This window comes from Schistocerca serialis, chromosome 7, assembly GCF_023864345.2.
Source record: "Schistocerca serialis cubense isolate TAMUIC-IGC-003099 chromosome 7, iqSchSeri2.2, whole genome shotgun sequence".
In the NCBI taxonomy this organism is placed as follows: domain Eukaryota; kingdom Metazoa; phylum Arthropoda; class Insecta; order Orthoptera; family Acrididae; genus Schistocerca; species Schistocerca serialis.
The window spans coordinates 333,212,637-333,237,283 of NC_064644.1; the positions used below are offsets into that span (position 1 = coordinate 333,212,637).

Below are 24,647 nucleotides of genomic sequence, written 5' to 3' on the forward strand. Positions count from 1 at the left end.
GATCGTGAAATATCCCAGATACATGTTGCTTATCATCCACTGCTTTTAATACTTCATTTAGGAGGCAAAATCTGCTGTCTGAGTTGACTTTCCAGCTCTAAACCCATGTTGCGAGTCAGTCATCAGTCTCTCTTTATTCACGAAAACAGTTAATCTTCTAAGGAACATTTGTTTTCCATAATTTTGCTAAAGCCTGACAATACTGAAACTGGCCTATAATTATCAATATCACTTTTTGCTCCCTTCTTATGCAAAGGTGTTATTTTTGCAGTTTTTAGATTATTTGGAAACACACTACTCTTTAAAGATGAATGTTCTATGTCTGTTAGCAGTTCCACAATAAATGTTAGGCTCACTTTGATAATAGCATCTGGTATCTCATCAACACCCACTGAATATTTATTAGGTAATTCTTTTAGTTTTCTTGACAGTTCGTCAGGTGTTGCTGGATACAAGAATAATGTTTTTGGATGTATTTTTTGATCTGAGTGACTGGCTGGCAGTTTGTCAAGGTGTGTATTTATTAACTGCTGTGCTATATTAGAGAAATAATTGTTGAAAGCACTAGCCACATGTTTGGGGGTCATTTAGTTTATTTTTTATTTGTAACCAGCTCTATATTACTGTTTTTAACTGGCCTGGTGCTCATTTCTTTCCTTATAATTTGCCAGGTCACTTTAGTTTTATTCTTAGAACTACACAATAGTTGACATTTTCTAGTTCTTTTACTTTTGAAATAACTCGTGTTAGTATTCTTTTGTATCTTTTGAAATATGTAATAAAGTCACAGTTAGTATTTTGCTTGGAGTACTCATACAATCTCCTTTTATGTTGACATGATATCCTTCTCCCTTTTGTAATCCAATTTTTTTTTTTTTTTTTTTTTTTTTTTTTTAGTAGAGTTAAACATAGTTATTTTCTTGGGAAGGGCCATTTGAATAAAATGTTTGAATGTAGCCATGAACTTATCACATTTCTCTTTGGTACCATTACAGTCGTATACATCTTTCCAACTTTCACCCTTTAGGAGAGAACAAAAATATTCCACGTTTATGTACTGAAATTCCTTACAGTGTGTCATATTCTACTGGGAATTGAGTGTCCTGAAATATTCATTGCACTAATTTAAGCATTGTGATCACTAAAACCTGAGTTTACAACTTGTATGTTATAGACATACTTGCACATATTTGTGAAGATCTGACCAACAATAAATGCAGAGGTTGGTGTTTCTCGAGTTGCTTCAGTTACCATTGCACTGACCAAAATCCAATAAGTCACCACATATAATTATATTTTTCTTGGGAGAGTGAATTTCTTCCAAGAGTTCCCCATGCCATTGTAAACACTTTTTTGTCTCAATCTGGTGACCTGCATACACAAATAATAACTGTATTTTGCTTTGGTAGTTCAGTTATAGAGAGTTCTACACCTTTTTCACATGACTGTGTATGGTGTTATAATAGTTACATCCTTGAATTCAATATTTTCTCTAATGTATACACAGGTGCCTCCATGACCAAATATTTTCCTATAAAACATGCTTGCAAGTTTGAAGTAAGGAACATATTTGCTCTAACATATCTTGTTTGAGCCAGTGTTCTGTAAAGCATAGTACAGAAATATCATTTAGGTCATTTAACATTTCTTCTATTTGATTTAGTTTATTTGAGAGTGACTGTACATCTTGATGGAGTCATTTATAATTAGGTACAGGGAGTAAATCATTTCTTGCTTGACCACCTACCTCACTATATGAGCTAGTGCACTTAATGGGAAAAAATCCTCATGTTTTCCAGGGATGGTATTCATGGTGTTTGACATATGACTTGATGAAAACTGTAAGTCCCATGCTATCAAATATTATGTTTGGCCTCATGAAGACTGTTTTCAGCATAAAAAAACAACAGTGTGCAATTTCACAAAAAAGGATTATCACAGAGTACAGTATTTTAACAATTTTATAGGTTCATTATTGCAAGGGTTATAGAGGACGAAAAGAATTTATAGTACTAAAAGTTTGATGGTGTGATAAAAGTATGTCACTGTTCTTGAAGAAAAAGACATCACATGTCTAACGGAAATGGCAGTGCATGAAATCAAACTGATGGATTCAATCTACAAGAAAAACTACCCATTAGCAACCCTAACTACACTCCTGGAAATGGAAAAAAGAACACATTGACACCGGTGTGTCAGACCCACCATACTTGCTCCGGACACTGCGAGAGGGCTGTACAAGCAATGATCACACGCACGGCACAGCGGACACACCAGGAACCGCGGTGTTGGCCGTCGAATGGCGCTAGCTGCGCAGCATTTGTGCACCGCCGCCGTCAGTGTCAGCCAGTTTGCCGTGGCATACGGAGCTCCATCGCAGTCTTTAACACTGGTAGCATGCCGCGACAGCGTGGACGTGAACCGTATGTGCAGTTGACGGACTTTGAGCGAGGGCGTATAGTGGGCATGCGGGAGGCCGGGTGGACGTACCGCCGAATTGCTCAACACGTGGGGCGTGAGGTCTCCACAGTACATCGATGTTGTCGCCAGTGGTCGGCGGAAGGTGCACGTGCCCGTCGACCTGGGACCGGACCGCAGCGACGCACGGATGCACGCCAAGACCGTAGGATCCTACGCAGTGCCGTAGGGGACCGCACCGCCACTTCCCAGCAAATTAGGGACACTGTTGCTCCTGGGGTATCGGCGAGGGCCATTCGCAACCGTCTCCATGAAGCTGGGCTGCGGTCCCGCACACCGTTAGGCCGTCTTCCGCTCACGCCCCAACATCGTTCAGCCCGCCTCCAGTGGTGTCGCGACAGGCGTGAATGGAGGGACGAATGGAGACGTGTCGTCTTCAGCGATGAGAGTCACTTCTGCCTTGGTGCCAATGATGGTCGTATGCGTGTTTGGCGCCGTGCAGGTGAGCGCCACAATCAGGACTGCATACGACCGAGGCACACAGGGCCAACACCCGGCATCATGGTGTGGGGAGCGATCTCCTACACTGGCCGTACACCACTGGTGATCGTCGAGGGGACACTGAATAGTGCACGGTACATCCAAACCGTCATCGAACCCATCGTTCTACCATTCCTAGACCGGCAAGGGAACTTGCTGTTCCAACAGGACAATGCACGTCCGCATGTATCCCGTGCCACCCAACGTGCTCTAGAAGGTGTAAGTCAACTACCCTGGCCAGCAAGATCTCCGGATCTGTCCCCCATTGAGCATGTTTGGGACTGGATGAAGCGTCGTCTCACGCGGTCTGCACGTCCAGCACGAACGCTGGTCCAACTGAGGCGCCAGGTGGAATTGGCATGGCAAGCCGTTCCACAGGACTACATCCAGCATCTCTACGATCGTCTCCATGGGAGAATAGCAGCCTGCATTGCTGCGAAAGGTGGATATACACCGTACTAGTGCCGACATTGTGCATGCTCTGTTGCCTGTGTCTATGTGCCTGTGGTTCTGTCAGTGTGATCATGTGATGTATCTGATCCCAGGAATGTGTCAATAAAGTTTCCCCTTCCTGGGACAATGAATTCACGGTGTTCTTATTTCAATTTCCAGGAGTGTATTAACACATGTTGAATGGGTGTGAGAGTTTTCATGTCACCAGCTATGGAAGAAAAAAATATCTACTGTGCTCAAAGAACATTGAAATTCTATGTGATATGAGCACTACTTTTTGGAAAATTACCAGAAGTGTGCTGGACAAGAATATAGCTTTTGTCTGTAAAACTCCATTGTCGTTGCTTTTGGGTAAAAAGCCATCTAAGTGGCTTCAGTCATTCATCATTAGAATTGCTATCCATAAGACTCCAAGCTGCGTATTGAAATATAGTGCTCACTGCATATTGAAATATGGTGCTCACTAAAACATTTTTATATGATTTCAAGAACTATTATTGTTTGCAGTTGGCCTGATAGACAGGAAACACTTGACTATCACTAATAATCTCGATTACTGTGAACTGTACCTGACCATCCTTGCCTCATAGAATTGAAAAATTGAATAATATTCTTCTCTCCTTATACTGCTAGTTATATATTATGATAAGACACATTTTGCAAATAGCACACGCGCACGCACGCGCACACACACACACACACACACACACACACACACACACACACACACACACACTCATGCAAACGTCACTTGTGTGTGTGTGTGTGTGTGTGTGTGTGTACTGCTGACAAAGGCTTTAATGACCGAAGATATAATTGTGTGAATCTTTTTGTTGTGCCTATCACAACTCAGCATCTCCGCTATAAGGTAAGTAGCAACTTTCCTTCTCTGTTATATACATATGTATTTTCACTTTGGAAGTTGGTATCTCAGCTGCTAGGGGTTTATTTACAAATTGTTATTTTTTATTTGTAGTGAACTGTTGATATTTGAGATTCCATATTGTCATTTGGAAATAGTGAGTGTAGCTGTGGGCACTAGAAAATGGAGTGACAAGTGGAGAAATGGGAATATTTCCGACATATTCTTGTGTTTAAGTTCAATCGTGGGTGTAACAGCAGGAGAGGCAGCCAGAAACATTTGTGCCGTGCATGGGGATAATGCCACTTGACAGAGCCTGGCAAGAAAACTGTTTTCTCATTTTAAGGAGGATCATTCTGACATTAGTGGCTTTCCATGTTCAGGAAGACTTTCAAGGATTGATGAAAATCGTTTAAATGCATTAATCCACAGTTATCTACATCAGTGTACTTGAGAACTGGCAAATGTGATGAACTATGTTCAAATCTATTCTTGGGTATTCTTTCTTGCCCCATTCTCATAACTGTCCAAACTATTTCATCCATTATGGTATCTTTCCTCTGAGTGACTTTCAAAAGTACCATGTATGGGTACCATATGCTCTAAGACAGAATCACAAAAATCACGGGATAGCCATATGTACATCTCTGCTTGCATATCATTGGTTGGCTCATGAACAACACCGACCATTCCTAGTTTGTATCATTACTGGGGAAGAGAAATAGCGTGTTTGTGCTAACATAAGGAAAAGAAAATAATGGTTGGCCAACACAAAGCAGCAACTCCCAGTACAAAGACCGCATCCATCCACAAAAAATAATGTTACATATCTAGTGGAACAGTGACAGTGTGGTGTGCTATGAATTGTTTCTCTATGGTGTAATCGTCACTGCTGAGACATCTTGCAGATGGAGTCCTATAACAATGACTACGAAGACTGTGTCAAATGATGCCACGCTTGCCCACATTCTGCTACTCACACAGATAACTGTACAGAGTTGGGTTGGAAAGTCATTGCACACCAGCCTTATTCTCCTGATCTTGTGCCCTCAGATTTTCACCTTGTCTGCTCTCTATTGAACTACCTTCAAGGAACTTCCTTTCCAAATGAAAATGCACTCCAAATATTGCTCAACAATTTCTTTGCTTAAAAACCACATGATTTTCACAGTTGCAGAATCGTAAAATTATCCAAGTGTTGGCAGACCATTGTGAATAATGAAGAAGAATATATTATTGATGACTAGTCTCTGTTATGGGTATCTGTTGTGTTTATCAAACTTATGGAACAATGCTATGAACTTATGCACCAACCCAGTATATACAGACGAACAGAATGCACAGAGAAAGACTGCTATTTACATGGATCCAAGGGACAAAATGGAGTGTGACTAAAACAAACTTCAACAATGAAGACACACAAAATATGCTATTATGGAGGGGGAGAAGTGGGATGAGCAATCCTATGGGTCCTGCCGCGTCCCATATCTCCCCCTCCATAATAACATATTTTGTGTGTCTTCGTTATTCAAGTTTCTATTGGTCCTATGGCTCCTGCAGCATCCCACATCTGAGCCTCCATAATAACATATTTTGTGCATCTTCGTTGGTCAAGTTTCTATTCATCACTCTTCTTTCTATCCCTTGAATCCATGTAAGTAGCAGTCTTCCTCTGTGCCTTCTGTTTGTCAGTCCATATTCAAATCTATTCTTGGGTATTCTTTCTTGCCCCATTCTCACTAAGTGTCCAAACTATATCATACATTATAGTATCTTTCCCCTGTGAAATTTCCTCTACATCCTCATTTGTTCCATTTTCCAAGTGGAAGATCCTTGACGCTCATCTTAGAACATCCATTTCTACAGCTTTAATTTTCTTGCAGTTCTTCTCTGTAATTGTCCAGCACTCCATGCAATCCATAGATGATAACTATCTTAATAATCTCTATAATATATATTAAGTTTTATTTTCAATCCAATTTTTGTGGTCCATACAAGGGAGTTCACTTTTGACATTGCTCTTCTTCCTAGCTCAATTTGTTTCTCAAGTCATGTTCATGTTCCATCTTTATTAATTATACTCATTAGGTATTTATATTATTCACAATTATTGATGTTTACATTGTCTGATATTCCATGAGCTAATGATCCTGTCCTATCATTAAATATTCTGTCTTCTTGAATTCAATTTCAGCACCTATTTGCTATAGCCTTCTGTCAATTTTCTCACCATATAGGAGATACCTTCTTCATCAGTTGTAACCACAACCAGATCATCTGTGAATAAATGGGTATACACAGTGGTCTTCTAAACTGAATTCCAAATGTACTGGATGGAGATTAGTAAGAGGTATCAGGAGTTATGTACATTGCCAATATTTGCTTACCATTAAATCTCCACAAATGCCCACTGATTTATCAGCTCTGCTAACAAGCCCTATTTCCACATCATTGTCATATCCTCAGGGCAATGCAAGGTGTACAATGGGAGTATGTTATGCAGCAGACCCAAGAGGGCAAAATGCAAGTTTCTGGCAGCTTAAAACTGAAACATATTGGCTATGGGAAATGTGGTCCTCCAGTTTCGGGGTTAAGGTGCTGAGCTAGTAACCTATCACTTGAAAAACAATGTATTGCTACTAACACTCTCAGCACTAAACCTCAAAAACAGGACAGGATTTTGAATGAAATAAAAGAAAGAAAAGGTTAATGAACCCTGCAACATGGAATATGCAGGGTCTGAACCTAAAAAGGAAAGAGGTTCTTGATGAATTGGAAAGAGACACTGGTGCTAACGAGAGACAAAAATGAAGGGCACAGGGAATGAAAGAGCTGGTCAATATATACAATTTTGTAACAAAGTTAGCAAAAGTCAAAGAGCGAAGAGAGGAGTATCAATCACAGTACATCAGAAATTGAATGGTAGCATAAACAAATGCCAAGAAGTAAACGAGTGGATTAAGTCCGAAGAAGAATAGACAAAAGGTAGTAATAGTTAGTGTGTATGTACAGACCGATGACACTGATAATATAATTAAAGGTGCATTTTTTAAGATTTGAGGGACATTGTAAGTGACGTTAATCCACAGAAGGGGGTACACCTTATGCCCGGACAGGAAGGACTAAAAATGTCAAGGTCATCAGAAAATATGGTGAAAAAATGGAGAATACATTTGGCAAAAGACATTGCTTTCTGTAGAGTACACTCAATAAGAGTAGAACAGGTATTTTTCTCATAAAGAAGTACATAGATATACCTGGGTGCAACATGCTAGGACTTGTAAGATCCATAATAGATTATATAATACAACCAAAAATTCAGAATTACAAACACATGATGTTACAGTAAAGCCCGTATGTGTATTGTGAAAGGAAAAGTTCTGGTAAACTATATGAAAATCCTCACCCATAGTCATAATGAAGAGAATAGTAAAATAGCGGAAGCACCTAGATGTAATTTGGGAAGTTCACAATACGATTCTGTGTTACACAAGATGAGATTAAATAAAATTAGGAACATCAATAAAACCATGGCAGCAATAATGTAACAGAAGAAACAACTGTACCATAAGTGATTAATTACACAGGACAGCAATGATAGTAAGTGCTTTGCAGGATGCAACAGAGAAGATGAAAAACAACTGCAAGAACAAGACAAACGATGTGAGACAAAAAGGGTCAGTAAAACAATAGATACATGGAAGGGTACAAAATTCAGATATGCCTGGAAAACAATAAAACATCTTACAACATACAGAGTAGAAAAATCTAATGTCACAATAATTAGTATACAGTAGTGGGAAGAGCAATACAAAAAGCTATTGAGTGAGAACAGCAATGAGTACAAACATTCCAAGTATATCAGCCAGAAGAGGCAAATAATTTGTATGAGGAACCAATGACACAGAATGAAGTGAATAATACTGTCACGTGGATGTAACAGAATACATCAGCTGGACCAGGAGCTAATCCTTTTAAGTTAGTGAAATATAGACCAAGTATTTCACGGGAAATAATGTCATCCTTCTGTAATAAACTGATGGAAAATCGTAAAGAGATAACAGAGGATTTAATATATTTATGTAATAAGTTCCATTTACAAAAATGGAAACAGACAGGGCTTTAATAATTATACAGGCATCAGGGTAATAAGGAAAGCTATATGGTCAGAATCTGAAAAATAGAATCAAAGCGCAAACTGTAGACATCGAAGAACAGAGAGGATTTAGAGCAGAAAGATCATGTATTAATAACACATTCTCCCCACACCAGTTCATAGAAAAAAGATCTGAAAGAAATTTGGAAACACATTTAGTGTTCATCAGTCTTGGAAAAACTTATACCAACATCCACGGTAGGCTGTGCTAAGAAATAATTCTTAAGAAAGAAATTTGATATGTTGCGCCGTTTTCGAGTTAATTAGCATTCCAGTTAGTCAATCAGACTTGCGCAAGCAAATTCAACTGGCCCACCAGATACAATTAGGCCTAATGTCAGTTGTTGACATAGTGTAGATGATAGTGCAAGATGTTGCATCCAGTGAGTGGTCTTGAAGCTCAATAACGCTGGAGACTGGAAAAGGTCCATCCAGTTGGCTACTAATGTGGAGATGGCAAACTGGAAGTTTGAAAGAGTTATGGATCCCAGCAGGAAATAATTGAACAAAGACAAGATTTCAATAACTACAATTTTGCTCATCTGAGCAAGAATTGGATAATGATTTAAATGACAGTACAGTACTCCTGATTGCAAAATTCAATGGAGGCATGTACATGCCTAAGTATGAGTACGAGCAGATCCAGAGTGAATACTACAAGTCCTGGCCCTGGGCCAGGCCTACACAGATGTCCCTCCTGGGCTGGTGTCTATACCGAACTCTCTTACAGACTACACCACCTCTGCCTTTATACTCTGTAGCAGGCCACATCACCTCTTCCACATTGTCACTTAAGGACATCGCCCCTCAGGGTCTCATGTGTGACCATATATGGTCACCACCAACACACTACTGCGCCTCATGGCTTCTCCATACGAGCTCACATGACACCTTGCGAGTCTGCGCAACATCTCCTGCCAACAAGAAAACCAATGCCGTACCTGTTACATTCCTTTGTACTCATTAGTACTTTCTAGAAAACTTATTCATTCTGGCTGCTGTTCTGTTGCCTTTCAGGAGTTGCATTTTTTTAAATATGTGACACCAGTTTTTCACATATTTTATTCCATTAATGGGAAAACATACACATTTGCTTTACAATATTGTTCAAAACACATATAAATGCTTTATGACTTTTCATTGCAGAAATACATGTAAATCAATCTTTTTGCTGTAAGAGAAACATTTCCAACTTTACATTTCACACTAAATATCAGTGTTACATGTTCTAATAGCTGGAAGAATGATACATCTTATTTTACAATACGAGACATTTCATATTATCCTACCAATTCTCTTTTCTTGTAGGATGGTTATAAATACTATTTTACAATCAACTTTACAATGAATTATGCTTGATATCAGGCCCAGATCTAGTGGATGCAAACTGAGGCTTTTGGAAATTTCAGTGTGTGTCGAATTCATATTCTTGAAGAAAAAAAGCAACTAGCATCCAATGCATGTTGCTCTATCAGTTATTCATATAATTTTGAAATGCATCCCTCTTTGTTTTTGAACATTTTTGAACACACTGTAAGTTGATTTCTGAACAAATGATAAGCTGATTTTTGAATGTGTGCATAGTGTACATGATGTCTCTGCCTGGGGAATCCCTCTGGCATCAAGAATTAAAAAACTTTCCCGCAAACAAAAGGAGACGGGGCTGTAAGAGCTGAGCTGAATAGACCTGAATGGGTGAATACAAATCACTGTTTGTGTATGTGGTTGACTGGGAGTGTGAATGATAACTGTTGTTATAATTATTAGTGAAATCCACAGATTCAGAAGACCAGAGTAGAAATAAACAACTAACACAAATAACAGGCGAGAAAGATTACGTATTATCTCCTCGGCGTAGCCAAGAAAATAAATTTTTGACAAAATTTTCGTCAACTGCTACACTATTTAGGGCCAGTTGTACAGCCCCCAGTTAGCAGTCACTTAAATTCTATTCTCAGAATAGTGTGGAAAACATGTTGTACAAATCTGTAATAATGCCTAACTGGAGAACGAACACAGGATAACTAAACCAGTGATTCTGGAAGGGTTAGTGAAGTTAACCGGAGAATAAGTTTTGACAATGGCAGGAACAGTTACAGAATTAGCGATAACAAGTTTATTTGTTAGGATGAGGAAGGAGAAGAGACAGGGGCATCACACAAATTACATGGAAGAATTTAACAATTTCATACTACTACTACTTGTGATCTCATGCTTGAGAAACTGGAGCATATGATTGAAATGTGAAACTATTTCCTAACATAAAACTTTTTGCTTGTAATAAGCCTAATAGGCATTTAATGTTGGTACTTCATGAATTATATTACGTCATGTTATTTATGTAAATATGATAGATAAAAATGACCATTTGTGACAAAACAGTCTCACTTATTTAGCGTATTGCAATATTAGAAAGGCGTATTTCGTTTTACCTAGCAGAAAGTGACAAAATGGATGTTATCAAATTGAGAAGCCACACCAATACTGGGTATTATTCTTATCAACAGCTTCTTCAGTTTTGGACAATGACATTTTGATTTTTCATGTAGCAAAAGATTTGACAAACTTTGATGAGGTAATAGATTCTTTCACAGAAAGGAAAGGACACCGTGTAAAGCTGTAGCATGATTAGAGAGAAAAAATGATGGGACCTATGGACTGAAGAAATATGTACTGTCTTGCTTGTCTCTTGTCTTTACTACATTTCCTATATTTAATTTTATGTTACACAAAACAGCAAGTTATTAGCTAATAGGCAATAAAGAGTGTAAATTTTGTGAAGAGGTTTTTTTTCTCCTGGTCACAAATAATCCCACCCAGTATTAAATGTGACTGGTCAACTGGGTGTATGAGAGGGACCACAGGACATTTTAATTTCTACCATCCTGAATATAAGTTTGATGGCATCCATTACAAAATATACACATTTGAATTCTACAGAGTGAAATACAGTGACATGTGATAGAATGCTGTGTGAAGAGGCATGGTACTGCACTTTGGTACTCTATAAGGCCAAATAACACATCTTATATTTCTTCAAACATACATGTTTTATACAACAAACCTTCCAAAAGATGTGCACATATTTTTGAAAAATCGATTTTATTTTATTATTTTTTTTTTTTTTTAATTTTTGATGTCCTATCTGAAACACTTTAGTGGTGGAGGGCGGGGGGGGGGGGGGGGGAGGGGGATGCTTGAGACACTGATATACACTTTATAACATAATTACAATTTTAGTACTTGAAAGAGAAAACTCTGTACACTAGTTTTTCACTCTTTCTACCAGTGTTATCATTCTTCGGTGTTGTCCATTTTTGTCATAACACTTTGATAAACATCACATCTAACTTAACTTCTAACATGTCTAGCAGGCACTAGAGATCTTCCAAAAATTATCTCCTCATTGTCTCTAGATGTGCTTCTAATAGGACGGTGTCCGACTATATCCCTCCCTGGGCAATAATTTTTGATAGTGTTTGTAACATATATTTTTCTATAGCAATCGTTACTCACTCTTTTGCACACAAATTTAAAACTGTCTCAGCAACATTTACAATATTTGCATTGACACATGATATTACTATAATTACTACACCAAAACCCATCAAAACTCCAGAAAGATAAATGATTTAATGAGAAGGTGCTGAAGGCATTTCTCTCCTGGTATTCAATCTCACTTTGTAGTTCATTTCACTTATATCCTGCAGCTGTTAAGTCATCTAGCTATCTAACTGAAGGCTGTATTGGCAGTTCCAACTTAAGTTCACTTATATTCTTCCTCTCATTACTCACTATGCACCAATCTATTTCCTTGTTCAGTGACTACTGAGGACATTTGTTCGTATTGCAATACATGTTCAGACTGTATCACCATCTGAGCCATATACCCACAGCATTTGCCTAAAAATTTTATCTTCCCTGCGCCTCGGAGCATATCTGTGGGACTTCCATCATGACAGGTGACAGTAATGCCTTAGTCTGCTGCAAAAACGGCAATTCATTATTACTTAATGGTGTCCACTGATTTTAGTTTAACACTATTAGCTTCTGCATGCAATCTGTGAGAACTTCTTGCACTAGATGCAGCATTTTTGCCTCACACTACTCATCATCATACATCTAGAAAAGTGTAGACACTTGCTTGAATATTCTGAGGCTCTGATCTATCATCTTACACTGTAACTGCTCGTTTTCTAACTTTGCACACTTATGTTTTGCGCCATCAGTTAGCAGTAGCTCTTCCCCTGGTGAAACATACGAAAATAAATGTCTCGTTTCATCCACTTCTAGAGGTAATAGTAGTATTTCGTAGAGATTATACACATCATTCTCTACTAGCAGCACATTTAACACCTAACTTAAGATGTTTCCAGCAATGAAAACATCCTCAATGTTTCTGATTAATGAGTGTCCTCTGTCTACCGTAAGGTCAACAGGGAACCACTTATCTTTGATGTCATCTTTTATTAGTTCTAGATTCTTTACAATCTGAACAGGACTGATCAGTTGCGACTCCAGAATATCTTTCTGAGCATTGACAGTCACTATATTGACATATCGTATTCCCATTCCAGCTCATTGAAAATGCCCATCAGTTGTATCAGCTGTTCATTAATGGTGATCAAAATTACAGCTCTCCGTAACCTTTTGTCAGTGCTGTTCTCAAATTCTACTATGTGCCAGCTTCATTCCAGGAGCGATAATTTCTTCATTTTTCGCTACGGAGCCCACCATTTGTTTAAAACTAGTCAAGGTTGCTTTAACTATTGTCACTTGCTCCTTCGAAAGTCAGAGTAGCTGTTTCTGTTCCCCTTCTAAGACCTCTATCTTCACCTTGAAGTATGTGGCGTCATCTTTGTCTAATGTTCCTAACAGAATCTTACCGGCCTCACCCACAAAATTTAAGGTTCATTGTTTCTGTATACAGGATTCATGCTTTGCCAATTGTGTAATTAGCCCCTGTGCCTTTTCAGTTTTTCTTACATTAAGGTGGCATGTATGTTCTGCACTTCTGCATTCTGCTGCACTCATACTACACAACTCCAACTTGAAAAGCTCCTTCAGTCTGTTGGTATGAACTGTCAGATACATACTTCATTTCAGACAGATTACTGCATCAGGCCCCTTTTGTTTGTACTACTGTGTAAAAACCTCAACACTGTGTATCTAACTTACCTGGTCTGCCATGCTGTACGCTGTCATCATACAACAGAACCTTATCCTCACAATAGAAGTCTCTGGATTCTGGGTCCTATCACAGTATTCCTTATTTTTTTTATCTTACATTGCAAATTCTGTGCTCTTACACATCGGTGCATTTTTTGCAAGCGCTCCTTTATCTCTGCCACTTAATCATCAAAATTATACCTCATTCCAGCCAAGTCATTCCATAGTATCCCTGGGTTGTTAGTATCCTTCCAAAGACCAATTCATGCAGCATATAAACCTGCCACGCTATGCGGTATTGTATTATACACAAAAACTGTGAATGGAACCCAACTGTCCCAATTTGTCTGTGGTCTAATTACATAGTGTCGCAACATCTCCGTTAATGTTTGATGCAACCTCTCTAACACCCCGTTTGTTTGAGGGTGGTAACTTGTTGTCTGTACCTTCTCGATATGCATTAGTTTACATACTCTTTTCATAGCAAAACTCGTGAAATTATTTTCCATGTCACTTAACAATACTGATGGTATTCCGTACCCTAGTATAATATTCTCAACAAGCACTCTCGCTACTGCATTGGCACCTTGCCTTTCAATGGGTTCAGCTACCATAAACTTTGTCTGTGCATCCTGAAATGTAAGGATATACTCGTTTCCTCAGCGGCTGTGGTTTAATGGATCTACTATGTCAATGTAACACCTTTTGAAAATGTGCTCAGATGTCTTAATGATATAGAGGCATCTTTGTGTGTTTCCTAGTGGGCTTTTTCTTTTGACAACTTTCACATTTCCAGATACATTCTTCTATATCCTTCTTATACTTCTTTATCCCCTCATAGGTTTTTCCTATGACCTGGTGTCCTCCAGTGGGAGAATTGTGAAAATGTTTTAATATTATGGCTTTTTCAATCACATTTATTGCTTCTGTACTTCCCCAATTCAGTTGTCTCTTGTTTGCAGATATACTTTTCTATATTCTTGAGGAAATTTTCATATACCTGAATAATATCTTCTGTTGTCCTTGGATCAGCTGTTTTGTGCCCCGTGTCCTCGTACGCCGCACTTGTTGCCTGCCTGCATGCGCCAACAGCCCCGATCTGATTGCTTGCTGATGGATCTCTGATATGTGCCAAGGGTGCCAAGGCTTCCTTTGCATCGTGTCTTGACCTAGGCTACTGTCACCTTCTGGTTGCGAACCAGCTTCCCTGACCTCTCTCACTCGCGAGAATGTGTCGGTGGCATGATTTCGTTTGTCACTCTTGTACAGGATCTGGTAGACATATTCCTCCAGCTTTAACCTAAATTTCATCAATCTGGATGAAGGATCTGATATACCACCTACCCATGTTAGGGGTTTACAGTCAGTATGTATCAGGAACTATCTTCCAAATACAAACAGTCTAAAATATTTCACTGCCCAATAAATAGTCAACATATCCCTCTCAATCATACTGTACCGTCTTTCTGACTAGGTGCCTTGTTCAGCGTCCTCAAGGGATATGCGATTTTTCCCTGACTCAAAATGGCTCTGGCACTTGTCTGACTAGAGTAGGTAATAATTATGAAGTTCTTTTCAAAGCATGGGTACAGTAGTACAGGAAGATTGACCGGCTTCTCTTTCAAATGCTGAAAAGTGTTTTCTTGCTCAACATCCCAAGTGTAAGGCACTTCTATCTTCAATAATATATGTAACAGCTTTGCGATTTTTCTAAAGTTGCTTATAACATTCTGGTAGTATCCCACAAGACCTAAGAATTGCTTTAATTGCTTCACTGTTTTGGGCTGTGGATACTCCTTTATCACACTGACATCTGGAGCTGGCCTCAAGCCCTGGGCTGATAAAATATGACGCAAATAGCACAATACATTTCACAAAAACTCATACTTGTCCACCTGTAGTTTTAAATTGTGGAGTCTTAAGTCTTTCGAATGCCTCCATCAGACACACATTATGTTCCTGTAAGGACAAAACAGAGTTCATTAACTTCTGAAATGTATTAGGAGCTGTTTTAAGACCCATGCACATTCGTTTGCACTTGTAATGCCCACACGGTGTACTGAGAGCTGCCTTTTCTCGATCCTGTTTCTCTAACAAGACATGGTCCTGTTTGTCAACAAGACATGATAATAGCCCTTTGCTACGTTGAGGATTGAGAAGTACTTTGCCTTTCCTAGACTGTCAAGAATTTCATTTATTCTTGGCAAAGGATACACTGAATTTAGGGTGATTTCATTAAATCACCTATAGTCCGTGACTACTTGACACTTTTGCTTTCCATTGGCATCCATCTTTTTCTGAATTAAAATCAAGGGAAATTTTCAACCACTTTTACTTGGTACTATAATGTTGTCCTCTAACATTTTTTTGATTTCCAGCTGGAGCATTACTTGGCACTATAATGTCATCCTCTACCATCTTTTCGATTTCCTGGTGGAGCTCCTCCTTTTGTGCTTGCGATATTCTTTACAGTCATGAACATATCACCCTACCTTCTGCTTCTGAAAGTAGTTTAATTTCGTGCCTGGTACTACCTGTGTAGGATAATATGTCTCCAGACAAATGGAAAACGTCACTGTACATGGTACTATGACTGCTGACTACTCTTCCACATTCAAATGACTTGTGTGGATGTTCTCCATTAGCACGATTTCAGCTGTGGTTTATTTTTACTGACACAATTGACACTGAACGACTGATGCAACCTTGTCCACTCCGGAACTGTCTCTACTACCGCCCATGGGCGGACTACCGACACAGTCTCATCTGTAGTGTTCAACACACTTGTTATGCATTCTCCTGATACTACTTTTACTAATGCCTTGGGTTAATACATGCTCTTGGTGATTTCCTGTTTCAAAATGATAGCGTCTCTCATTCCATTCACCTCCCTTTTTATTTGACACACATGTTCCTACCAGGGTTAGTGCTGAAACAATGTGTTTGCCCTCTTTCTGCTTCTCTCCAGCATTACCTGTTGTCTGCCTCTGTTGTGTTCTGACAGTTGATGTATTCACACTCACCTTTCAAGATGATTCTCGCTCTGCGTTGGACATGTTCAAAGTGTTTGCCAGAAAAAGCTCAGATCAGACACTCTTAACCATTCCAGGCCCTTTGCTTCGCGCCGGAATCGAACCAAGGACACTCAGGCTCGTGGACCTTCACCCATGGACATTCATGTAGTTAATTCCACTCCGCCCAGTGCCACTCTTTCTAACAGTGACTGTGTTCGTCCCACAAAAAGTGTGCGTCGACGTCGCCGGAAATCGTGTCAATTAGCGAGTGATGCTGTACCTGTATCAGTTCAAATTGCACAAAACAGTCGCTCTTGTCGTCAACAGGACAATAAACTTTTTGTAGATTTGGACTTAAATGGCAAGGTCATACCATTCCAGCTTGATACCGGAGCTGCAGTTTCATTGCTCAATCACGACACGTACAAACAACTGGGCAAACCTCCATTGCGTGCCGCAAATGTTCAGTTAAAAAGTTATTCAGGTCAGCAGATCCCTGTGTTAGGACAGTGCACTCTTCTTGCAACATACAAGGGACAAACAAAACTTGTGTCATTTTACATTCTTCGTTCTTCTACTGCAGTGAACTTGTTTGGTTTAGATTTATTTCAATGGTTTAACATGTCTGTAGCAAATCAGGTCCTATCAGTGAATCAAACTGTGCCTACAGACAGTGTTTCTCGTCTGTGTCAAGAATTTGCAGACATTTTTGCACCGGGCCTTGGTTGCGCTAAGAACTATGAAGCACATTTGGAACTGAAAGTCAACGCGCAACCGAAATTTTTCAGAGCGCGCAATGTTCCTCACGTATTGCGTGATGAAGTCGCAACAACATTACCCGATTTAGAATCACAAGGTGTGAGTGAATGTGCACAATGCCTCTTCCATTTCAGCTCCGCTTCATCGCTTACGCCGTAAGGGTGTTCCGTTTCTCTGGACGACGGAATGCGAATGCGCCTTTCGCCAGTTGAAATCGGCGTTGCTTTCTAATACTTGCCTTACGCCATTCGATCCCCAGCATCCCCTTTTGTTGATGGTAGATACATCGGATTTCGGGATCGGTGCTGTGCTTGCGCACTAAGTTGGCTCGCATGATCGCCCTATTGCCTTTGCGTCCAAATTGCTCTCATCTGCGCAAAGAAATTATTCCCAGATAGAAAAAGAAGCGTTGGCTCTCGTCTTTGGTGTTACAAAGTTTCATGATTTCTTGTATGGTCGTCATTTTACCATCATCACAGACCACAAACCTTTGACGTCGCTTTTTCACCCGAACAAGCCTGTACCTCCGCGTACAGCGCAGAAATTCATTCGCTGGTCTATTTTCCTCTCGCAGTACCGCTACGATATCTTGTATCGGTCCACTGCTAAGCACGGAAACGCCGATGCGTTGTCCCTTTTGCCTGTTGCTGAGGATAAAGCATTCGATTCTTCCGAACTTGCTTGCATGTTCATTGATGCGGAAACCGATGAAGTGGTCGAATCGTTTCCGATTGATTTTCGTCGAGTAGCTACAGCCACAGCTGCTTGCTACCGTTTTGCGTTTTGTTGCTACGCAATGGCCTTTGTCAAAGTCTCGGATCGAGGATCCGTTGGTTCGCCGATTTTTTGCTCACAAGGAGAGACTTTTTGTATGACGTGGTGTTTTGTTGTTGCGTTCTGATAATGATCAGTCCAGAGTCGTGGTCCCACGTTCGTTACAGTCCTCTGTCTTACGGCTTCTTCACCAAGGACATTGGGGTATAGTGCGAACGAAACAACTTGCTCGTCAGCACTGTACTTGGTTCGGAATCGATGCTGCGATTACGAATATGTGTTCTTCTTGCATGGCGTGTGCCGAACAACAATCCGCACCGCCGCGGAAAGTCTTTGCATGGCCAAAAGCCACTTCCCCTTGGCAACGCTTGCACATCGATTTTGCTGGTCCATTCTGGAATGCTCGATGGTTGGTTCTGGTAGATGCCTTCAGTAATTTTCCTTTTGTTGTCCGGATGTCTTCCACGACATCCTCTGCCACCATCCAAGCGTTGTCTGCTATCTTTTGCATTGAAGGTCTTCCGCAGACTATTGTTTCCGACAATGGCCCACAATTCATGTCCACAGAATTTCAGTCATTCTGCCAGGCCAATGGTATTCAACATCTGACACCCGCGCCGTTTTCGCCTCAGTCAAACGGTGCCGCTGAACGATTGGTCCGGACTTTCAAGTCGCAGATGTTGAAGTTGAAAGAGTCGCATTCTCGGGAGGACGCGTTGTTGCTCTTTTTGTCTTCGTATCGCTCTCAGCCCCGAGATGGTCGCTTGCCGGCTGAGTTGCTCCACGGTCGTCCTCATCGAACCTTGATGTCTTTGCTGCATCCGCCGCATCAGGTTCCTGTGCAGCGGCAGACTCCTGCTTTTGCTCCAGGCGACGTTGTATTCTATCGCAACTATCGAGGTTCACGGCGTTGGCTCGCAGGGCGCATTCTTCGCTGCCTCGGCCGCGCGATGTATGTGGTTTTGGAGGCCTCTGGTGAGGTGCGTCGGCATCTCAATCAGCTGCACCTCTGTCGTCGTACGGGTTCTGCCGCTCCCCGTCTGCTTTCAGCGACGGTGCCGTCTGGTCAGCGCCCTGGGGACCCATCTACTGGCTCGCCTCATCCCCAGGTGTTACCGACGAAGCCTTCCATTTTGCCCCATGGCGACGCGCCGCCGCAGCCGCCGCCGCCTGTTCTTCCGCCGGCGCTGCCCGCATTCGACGCTTCGCTGCAGCCGCCAAGCGCCTCCCTGGGTCACGCGCCGCGTATCGCTTCCTGTGACCAGCTGTCCTCCGCCATGGAACTCTTGCCCGCTCCAGACCACATGACGTCATCGCGCGTCGGGTACCCCGACGCAATGGAGGTCGACCCTTCGGCCCCTCCTGTCTCTTTACGGGCGCATACACCGCATGTTGACGTGCACCCTGGACTAGGTTTTCAGGCGTTTCCTAGCTCCCCTCGGACCGAATGGCCGGGTGCGGGTGGCACAGCCTCGCCTGTTGTTAGGCTCCCCACCTCATCGCATACATCAACATGGGGTCCTCCCCACGGCGAGCGGAAGCCTTATAACACGACCGTTCGCCGATTTGCGGGGGAGGAATGTGGTGTCACCGCCAGACACCACACTTGCTAGGTGGTAGCTTAAATCGGCCGCGGTCCGTTTAGTACATGTCGGACCCGCATGTCGCCACTGTATGATCACAGACCGAGCGCCACCACAAGGCAGGTCTCGAGATACGGACTAGCACTTGCCCCAGTTGTACGACGACTTTGCTAGCGACTACACTGACGAAGCCTTTCTCTCATTTGCCGAGAGACAGTTAGAATAGCCTTCAGCTAAGTCCATGGCTCCGACCTAGCAAGGCGCGATTAACCGTATCTGAAGATAGTCTTATTTGTATTATCAAGAGCGATGTACCACAAGGATAATTAAAAGTTAAGTATTCAAGGAGCTGCATACTTTTCTTGCATACCATTCACTACTTATCCTGTTCCAGAATTCACGCCCATCTGCGTTAGATAGCGTGCCTTTCGGCCTCCTTTATCTACAAGGTGTTGGCACATTTACCAACACAGCACATCCAGTGTGGAGATAGCTAACTGGATGTTTGAAAGAGTTATGGAACTTGGTCAAAAAATAACTGAATGAAAACAAGACTTCAGTAACTACAATCTTTCATTACTCGTCTGAGCAAAAAGTGGATAATGGCTTGAATGAAAACACACTACTCCTGATTGTAAAATCCCATTGGGGGGGGGGGGGGGGGGGAGGGGGGGGGGGAGGGGGGGGGGGAGGTATGCGGCTAAGTATAAGCGCAAGCAGAGCCAGAGCAAATACTACAAATCCAGGCCACAGGCTGACCGAGGACTGCTGTCTGTAATGAACTCTCTTGCAGGCTACGTCACCTCCACCTTTATACTATGCGGCAGCCATATTGCTTCTGGGTACCACGCTGCGGGGCTTCATGTGTGATAGCATACAGTCGCTGCCAATGCAACTGCTGTGCCTCTCGGCTTCTCCATCTGTGCATGTGTAATATGCGCTCGTGTAATACCTGGTAACATTTCCTGCCAATGCCCAAACCAACGGTCTTCCTGTGGCATCTCCTTTGTACTCTCTGGAGTACTTTCTAGAAAACTTATTGGTTCTGGTTACTGTTCTGTTGCCTTTCAGGAAACCAAATTATGAAAACGTTTGACGACAGTGTCTCTGGCAGGTCGCTTCAATTTGCATGAGCAATGGCCTGATGCACTTACTTCAATGCTACTCAACTCGAAAACTGTTTAACATATCAATTCTATTTCTTAACAATTATTTCTCAGCATAACCTACCCTGCAACACTTTTTACAAGCTTTTCAGACTGTTTCTGATCATCCTGTATAGCTGTATGAGCATGGAAAAATCATTTAAAATAAATAAAGGATGAAAACGAGGCTGTTGTTTCTCTCCAACATTGTTAAAAATATATCTACAAATCACAAATGGTACCTGTGAGCTTATTTATAATTTTATACCTAATGCCTACTGAACAATTCCAAAATCAGTAATTTGTAAAGTACTGCTACAGAACATGTAGAGTGTTTGTTGTAAGACGAAAATGTCTGTTCAGAAACTATTGGAATGATGCATCTTTACTGTTGGATAATGTTGATAAATATTTTACTTTACCCATCAGTTACAACTGGCACTTGGTGGATCTGAGGGAAAAAGGAACTACACACTTTCCATTTTATGCAGAGAAGCATACGTTTACTGATACTTTTTTGTAATTTTTGTATACTGTGATTAGCGTGTAAAGAAGCACGCAGATGACAAGACAGCTGCAAAAGGCTCTAGCAGTGGAGCCAATGCACTGTACAAGCACAACTTTTAACGAATACACAATGTGAACCCCTAGAAAATTTTCCCAACTAGAAGTTGCAATATCTTATGATCCAATCCTTCATTCATCAATTTTGATCATCTATTTGTGCTCCCATCTTAAATAAATTCTAAGCTGCAATATTTTATGAAATTTTCCTCAGTTCTTTACTAAAGAGCATTTCTTCTTGCAGTTTTAAAATTATTACAGTTTAAAATTATGCACTAACTGCACAAGCATGATTGACAATAGCAAATTAAACACAATAGGAGAGAAGAATTATTCAGAAAAGTCATAGGTAGATTAAATGGGGAACAGAAATACAATTTTTTTCATTTCTTACTGTAAGTCCCATAGAGAATGATATGAAACTGCTGCCTGTTGTACACTTTTGTATATCAACTGTTCTCCACTAAACAGCTCCCTCAGGCCACACCACACTTTGTCTTCAGCTTTCCTTCCAATTTTCTCACTTATAATAATTTTTAATTTTAAATACAATCTTCCAAATTTAAATTTACCTGTTTCTGTCAACCTGCCCTTGTGTTTCTGGTCAAAAAAACACAGTGAACTCCATGATTCCTCAAGTGAAGGCTTTGCCACTGCTGATGAAATTTCCGGAAATGCAAGATTCTGACGTAGTGTGGTTTGCAACAACTGGATGTCAGTCTCCACATCATTCAAACAGCTGCGAGGGCTGTCACCTGCAGACCATGAACCAGCTGAAGACCTACGACCGTAGCATGCCGACTTGCTACGTTGCACTTTCAGCTGGTTATCAGAAATTCTGCAACTAACGAAAAACAACAGCTCTATTAGCATAGTTTGTCTAAAACAATAACTAAAGGCAAAGGCCCCGAGTTCAATTCTCGGTCCAGCACACACACACACACACACAAACACACACACACACACACACATGCACAGTTACAATGCCTTGGTGCATGGCTACAATGCCTTGGTGGACTACACTGTAGTGCCAAGGGTTGTGTCAGGTGGAGACGATGAAAGGAGAAATGAGTCAGGGAGTGAAAGGGAAAAGCGGCTGACAGCTGGGAGTGAGAGGGAGCACAGGGACAGGATAGAAATGAGCCAATGGTGAGCTCAAAGACTTACTCTTGACTCCTTGCCACATGGATCACATCCCAGTGGAAGACCCGGGGTGCAAGACTTGTCCAATTCACCTATCCTGCACTTCTTATTCCAGTTCCATCATAGGCGTATCCTATCAGACGTGAGGCCAAAATGCGTCTCTGATTTATGTAGATACATCCTTCAATCCCATAATCTTTGTAGCCTCAATTCTGCTAGCTCTGCCACTCATCCACCTCCATGCCTGTCTCCTTGACTCCCACTTCATCACCTTTCCTTCTTCCTCTACACTGTCTCCCATTCCACTCCCCTACCTCATTGTATACTACATGTAACTCCCTCTGCCTACACCAGGGTGAACATGTCAGTGCCACATTCTCTCTCTCTCTTTCTCTCTCTGTGTGTGTGTGTGTGTGTGTGTGTGTGTGTGTATGTATGTGTGTGTGTGTGTGTGTCCTGCATTAGTTAGCTATGAAGAATGGTGTTGCCCAAAAGCTTAACACATTTTTAGATTTGTTTATGTGCCTATTGACTGCTCAGTGGCTCAACTATACCAAGAGTTGTTACCTTTGCTGTTTTCAATAAATATATATTTAAAGACCATCACAGATTTAAAGGAATTGTTGTGAGGATACAACCATCCTCTTCTTATGCTATACGAGTTTGTCTGATTAAAGGGCAGAGCCTACAATCGAAAATACCTACTCTTGAGTTATTACATCAAGGCCATATTTACATGCAGGCTACCTAGCCTGTCCACTAGGGGCCCGCACCACAAAAATTTATTACAACCCCACCAGCTGTCATATACGTCCACATACAAATCCTGCCACAGTGACGCCATTCCTGAAACCCAGCGAGATCTCCTCATATCATTATGCCCACCCCATAAGATCTCTGAGTTCATCTCTCTCCTCACCCCACCACTCCCTGCACTCCTACCTTCTTCATGCTCTCTAAAATCCATAAGCCCAACTAATCCAGGATGCCCCATTGTGGCCAGTTGCTGTGCCCCCACAGAGAGAATCTCTGGTCTCATGGACCAACACCTTCAACCTGTTACACAAAATCTACCCTCCTATATGAAAGATACCAACCACTTCCTACACCGATTCTCCACAGTTCCTGTTCCTTTATCAAAAGGCACCCCGCTCATCACTGTTGGTGCTATCTACATCTACATTAACAATCTCCAGTGCTCGTGACCTTGTCACTATCAAACAACACCTTTCCCAATGCTCAACAGACTCCAAATGTACAACATCCATTCTGGTCAACATGACCAACTATATCCTCACCCACAACTACCTCATCCTTGAAGGCGTCACCTACAACAAATCTGCTACAGTGTTAATCTATTCTAAATGATGAACACTGTACTGCCCTCATTCCACCATCGCACGCAGTCTTTCTCTCCTTTTCTGCTGCCCCCCCCCCCCCCACCCCACCCCCCCCCACCCACCTCTCCCCTGCCATCCGTCTAACCTCCTGAATGACATAGCTGCACTACCCTCTCTCCACCTCGTCCCTGCACACTCTCCAGCGGCACTGCACTGTCCGCCACCCCTTCCCACCCCAGCCTCCTCCTTACCCCCACCCAGTTGCCACTCCCATCATGCACTGGTGCTGCTGCTTGCAATGTGGCTTCAGTTGCCTGAGACTCTTCAGATCTAATCAGCTGGAATGGGCACAAATCAGTACAAGATTTGAACACTTTTTCTGTTGAGGTGTTCTCTTGTACAGGCTGTTTCCTCTATCTCCATTCAACATCAGCCAAAACTAACAAAACAAATGAAACCGTTGAAACTTTACATAATATAAAAGCACAAATAGTGCAGTATGAGATCATATTTAGGATCAATAGACTCCCAGAATGAAACTATGTTGCCAACCATACGAGGGTATCTTTTATGACAACTGGAGTAATTTTTTAATTATAAGGTTGTAAGTATTTTTGGTGTATAGTTTGAAAACAGTAGGTTGCTACTCACCACAGAGGGCAAGCATTGAGTCACAGACAAGCACAATGAAAATGACTCCTAACATTTAAGCTTCCACACAAAAACA

At 41.4% G+C, this 24,647-nt stretch overlaps 1 protein-coding gene across 4 annotated transcripts in view; it reads right to left on the reverse strand.

Annotated features, from left to right (window-relative positions):
• LOC126412744 (katanin-interacting protein-like) overlaps positions 1-24,647 on the reverse strand; it is a 354,094-nt gene that overhangs the window by 274,885 nt on the left and 54,562 nt on the right. For all 4 annotated transcript variants that reach the window (XR_007575334.1, XM_050082483.1, XM_050082482.1 and 1 more), the window contains exon 3: positions 22,010-22,281. Coding sequence is in view for 3 of the 4 variants with exons in the window: in XM_050082483.1 (XP_049938440.1) it covers positions 22,010-22,281 (272 nt within the window). In the remaining variant the exon portion in view is untranslated. The remainder of the gene's footprint in view (positions 1-22,009; positions 22,282-24,647) is intronic.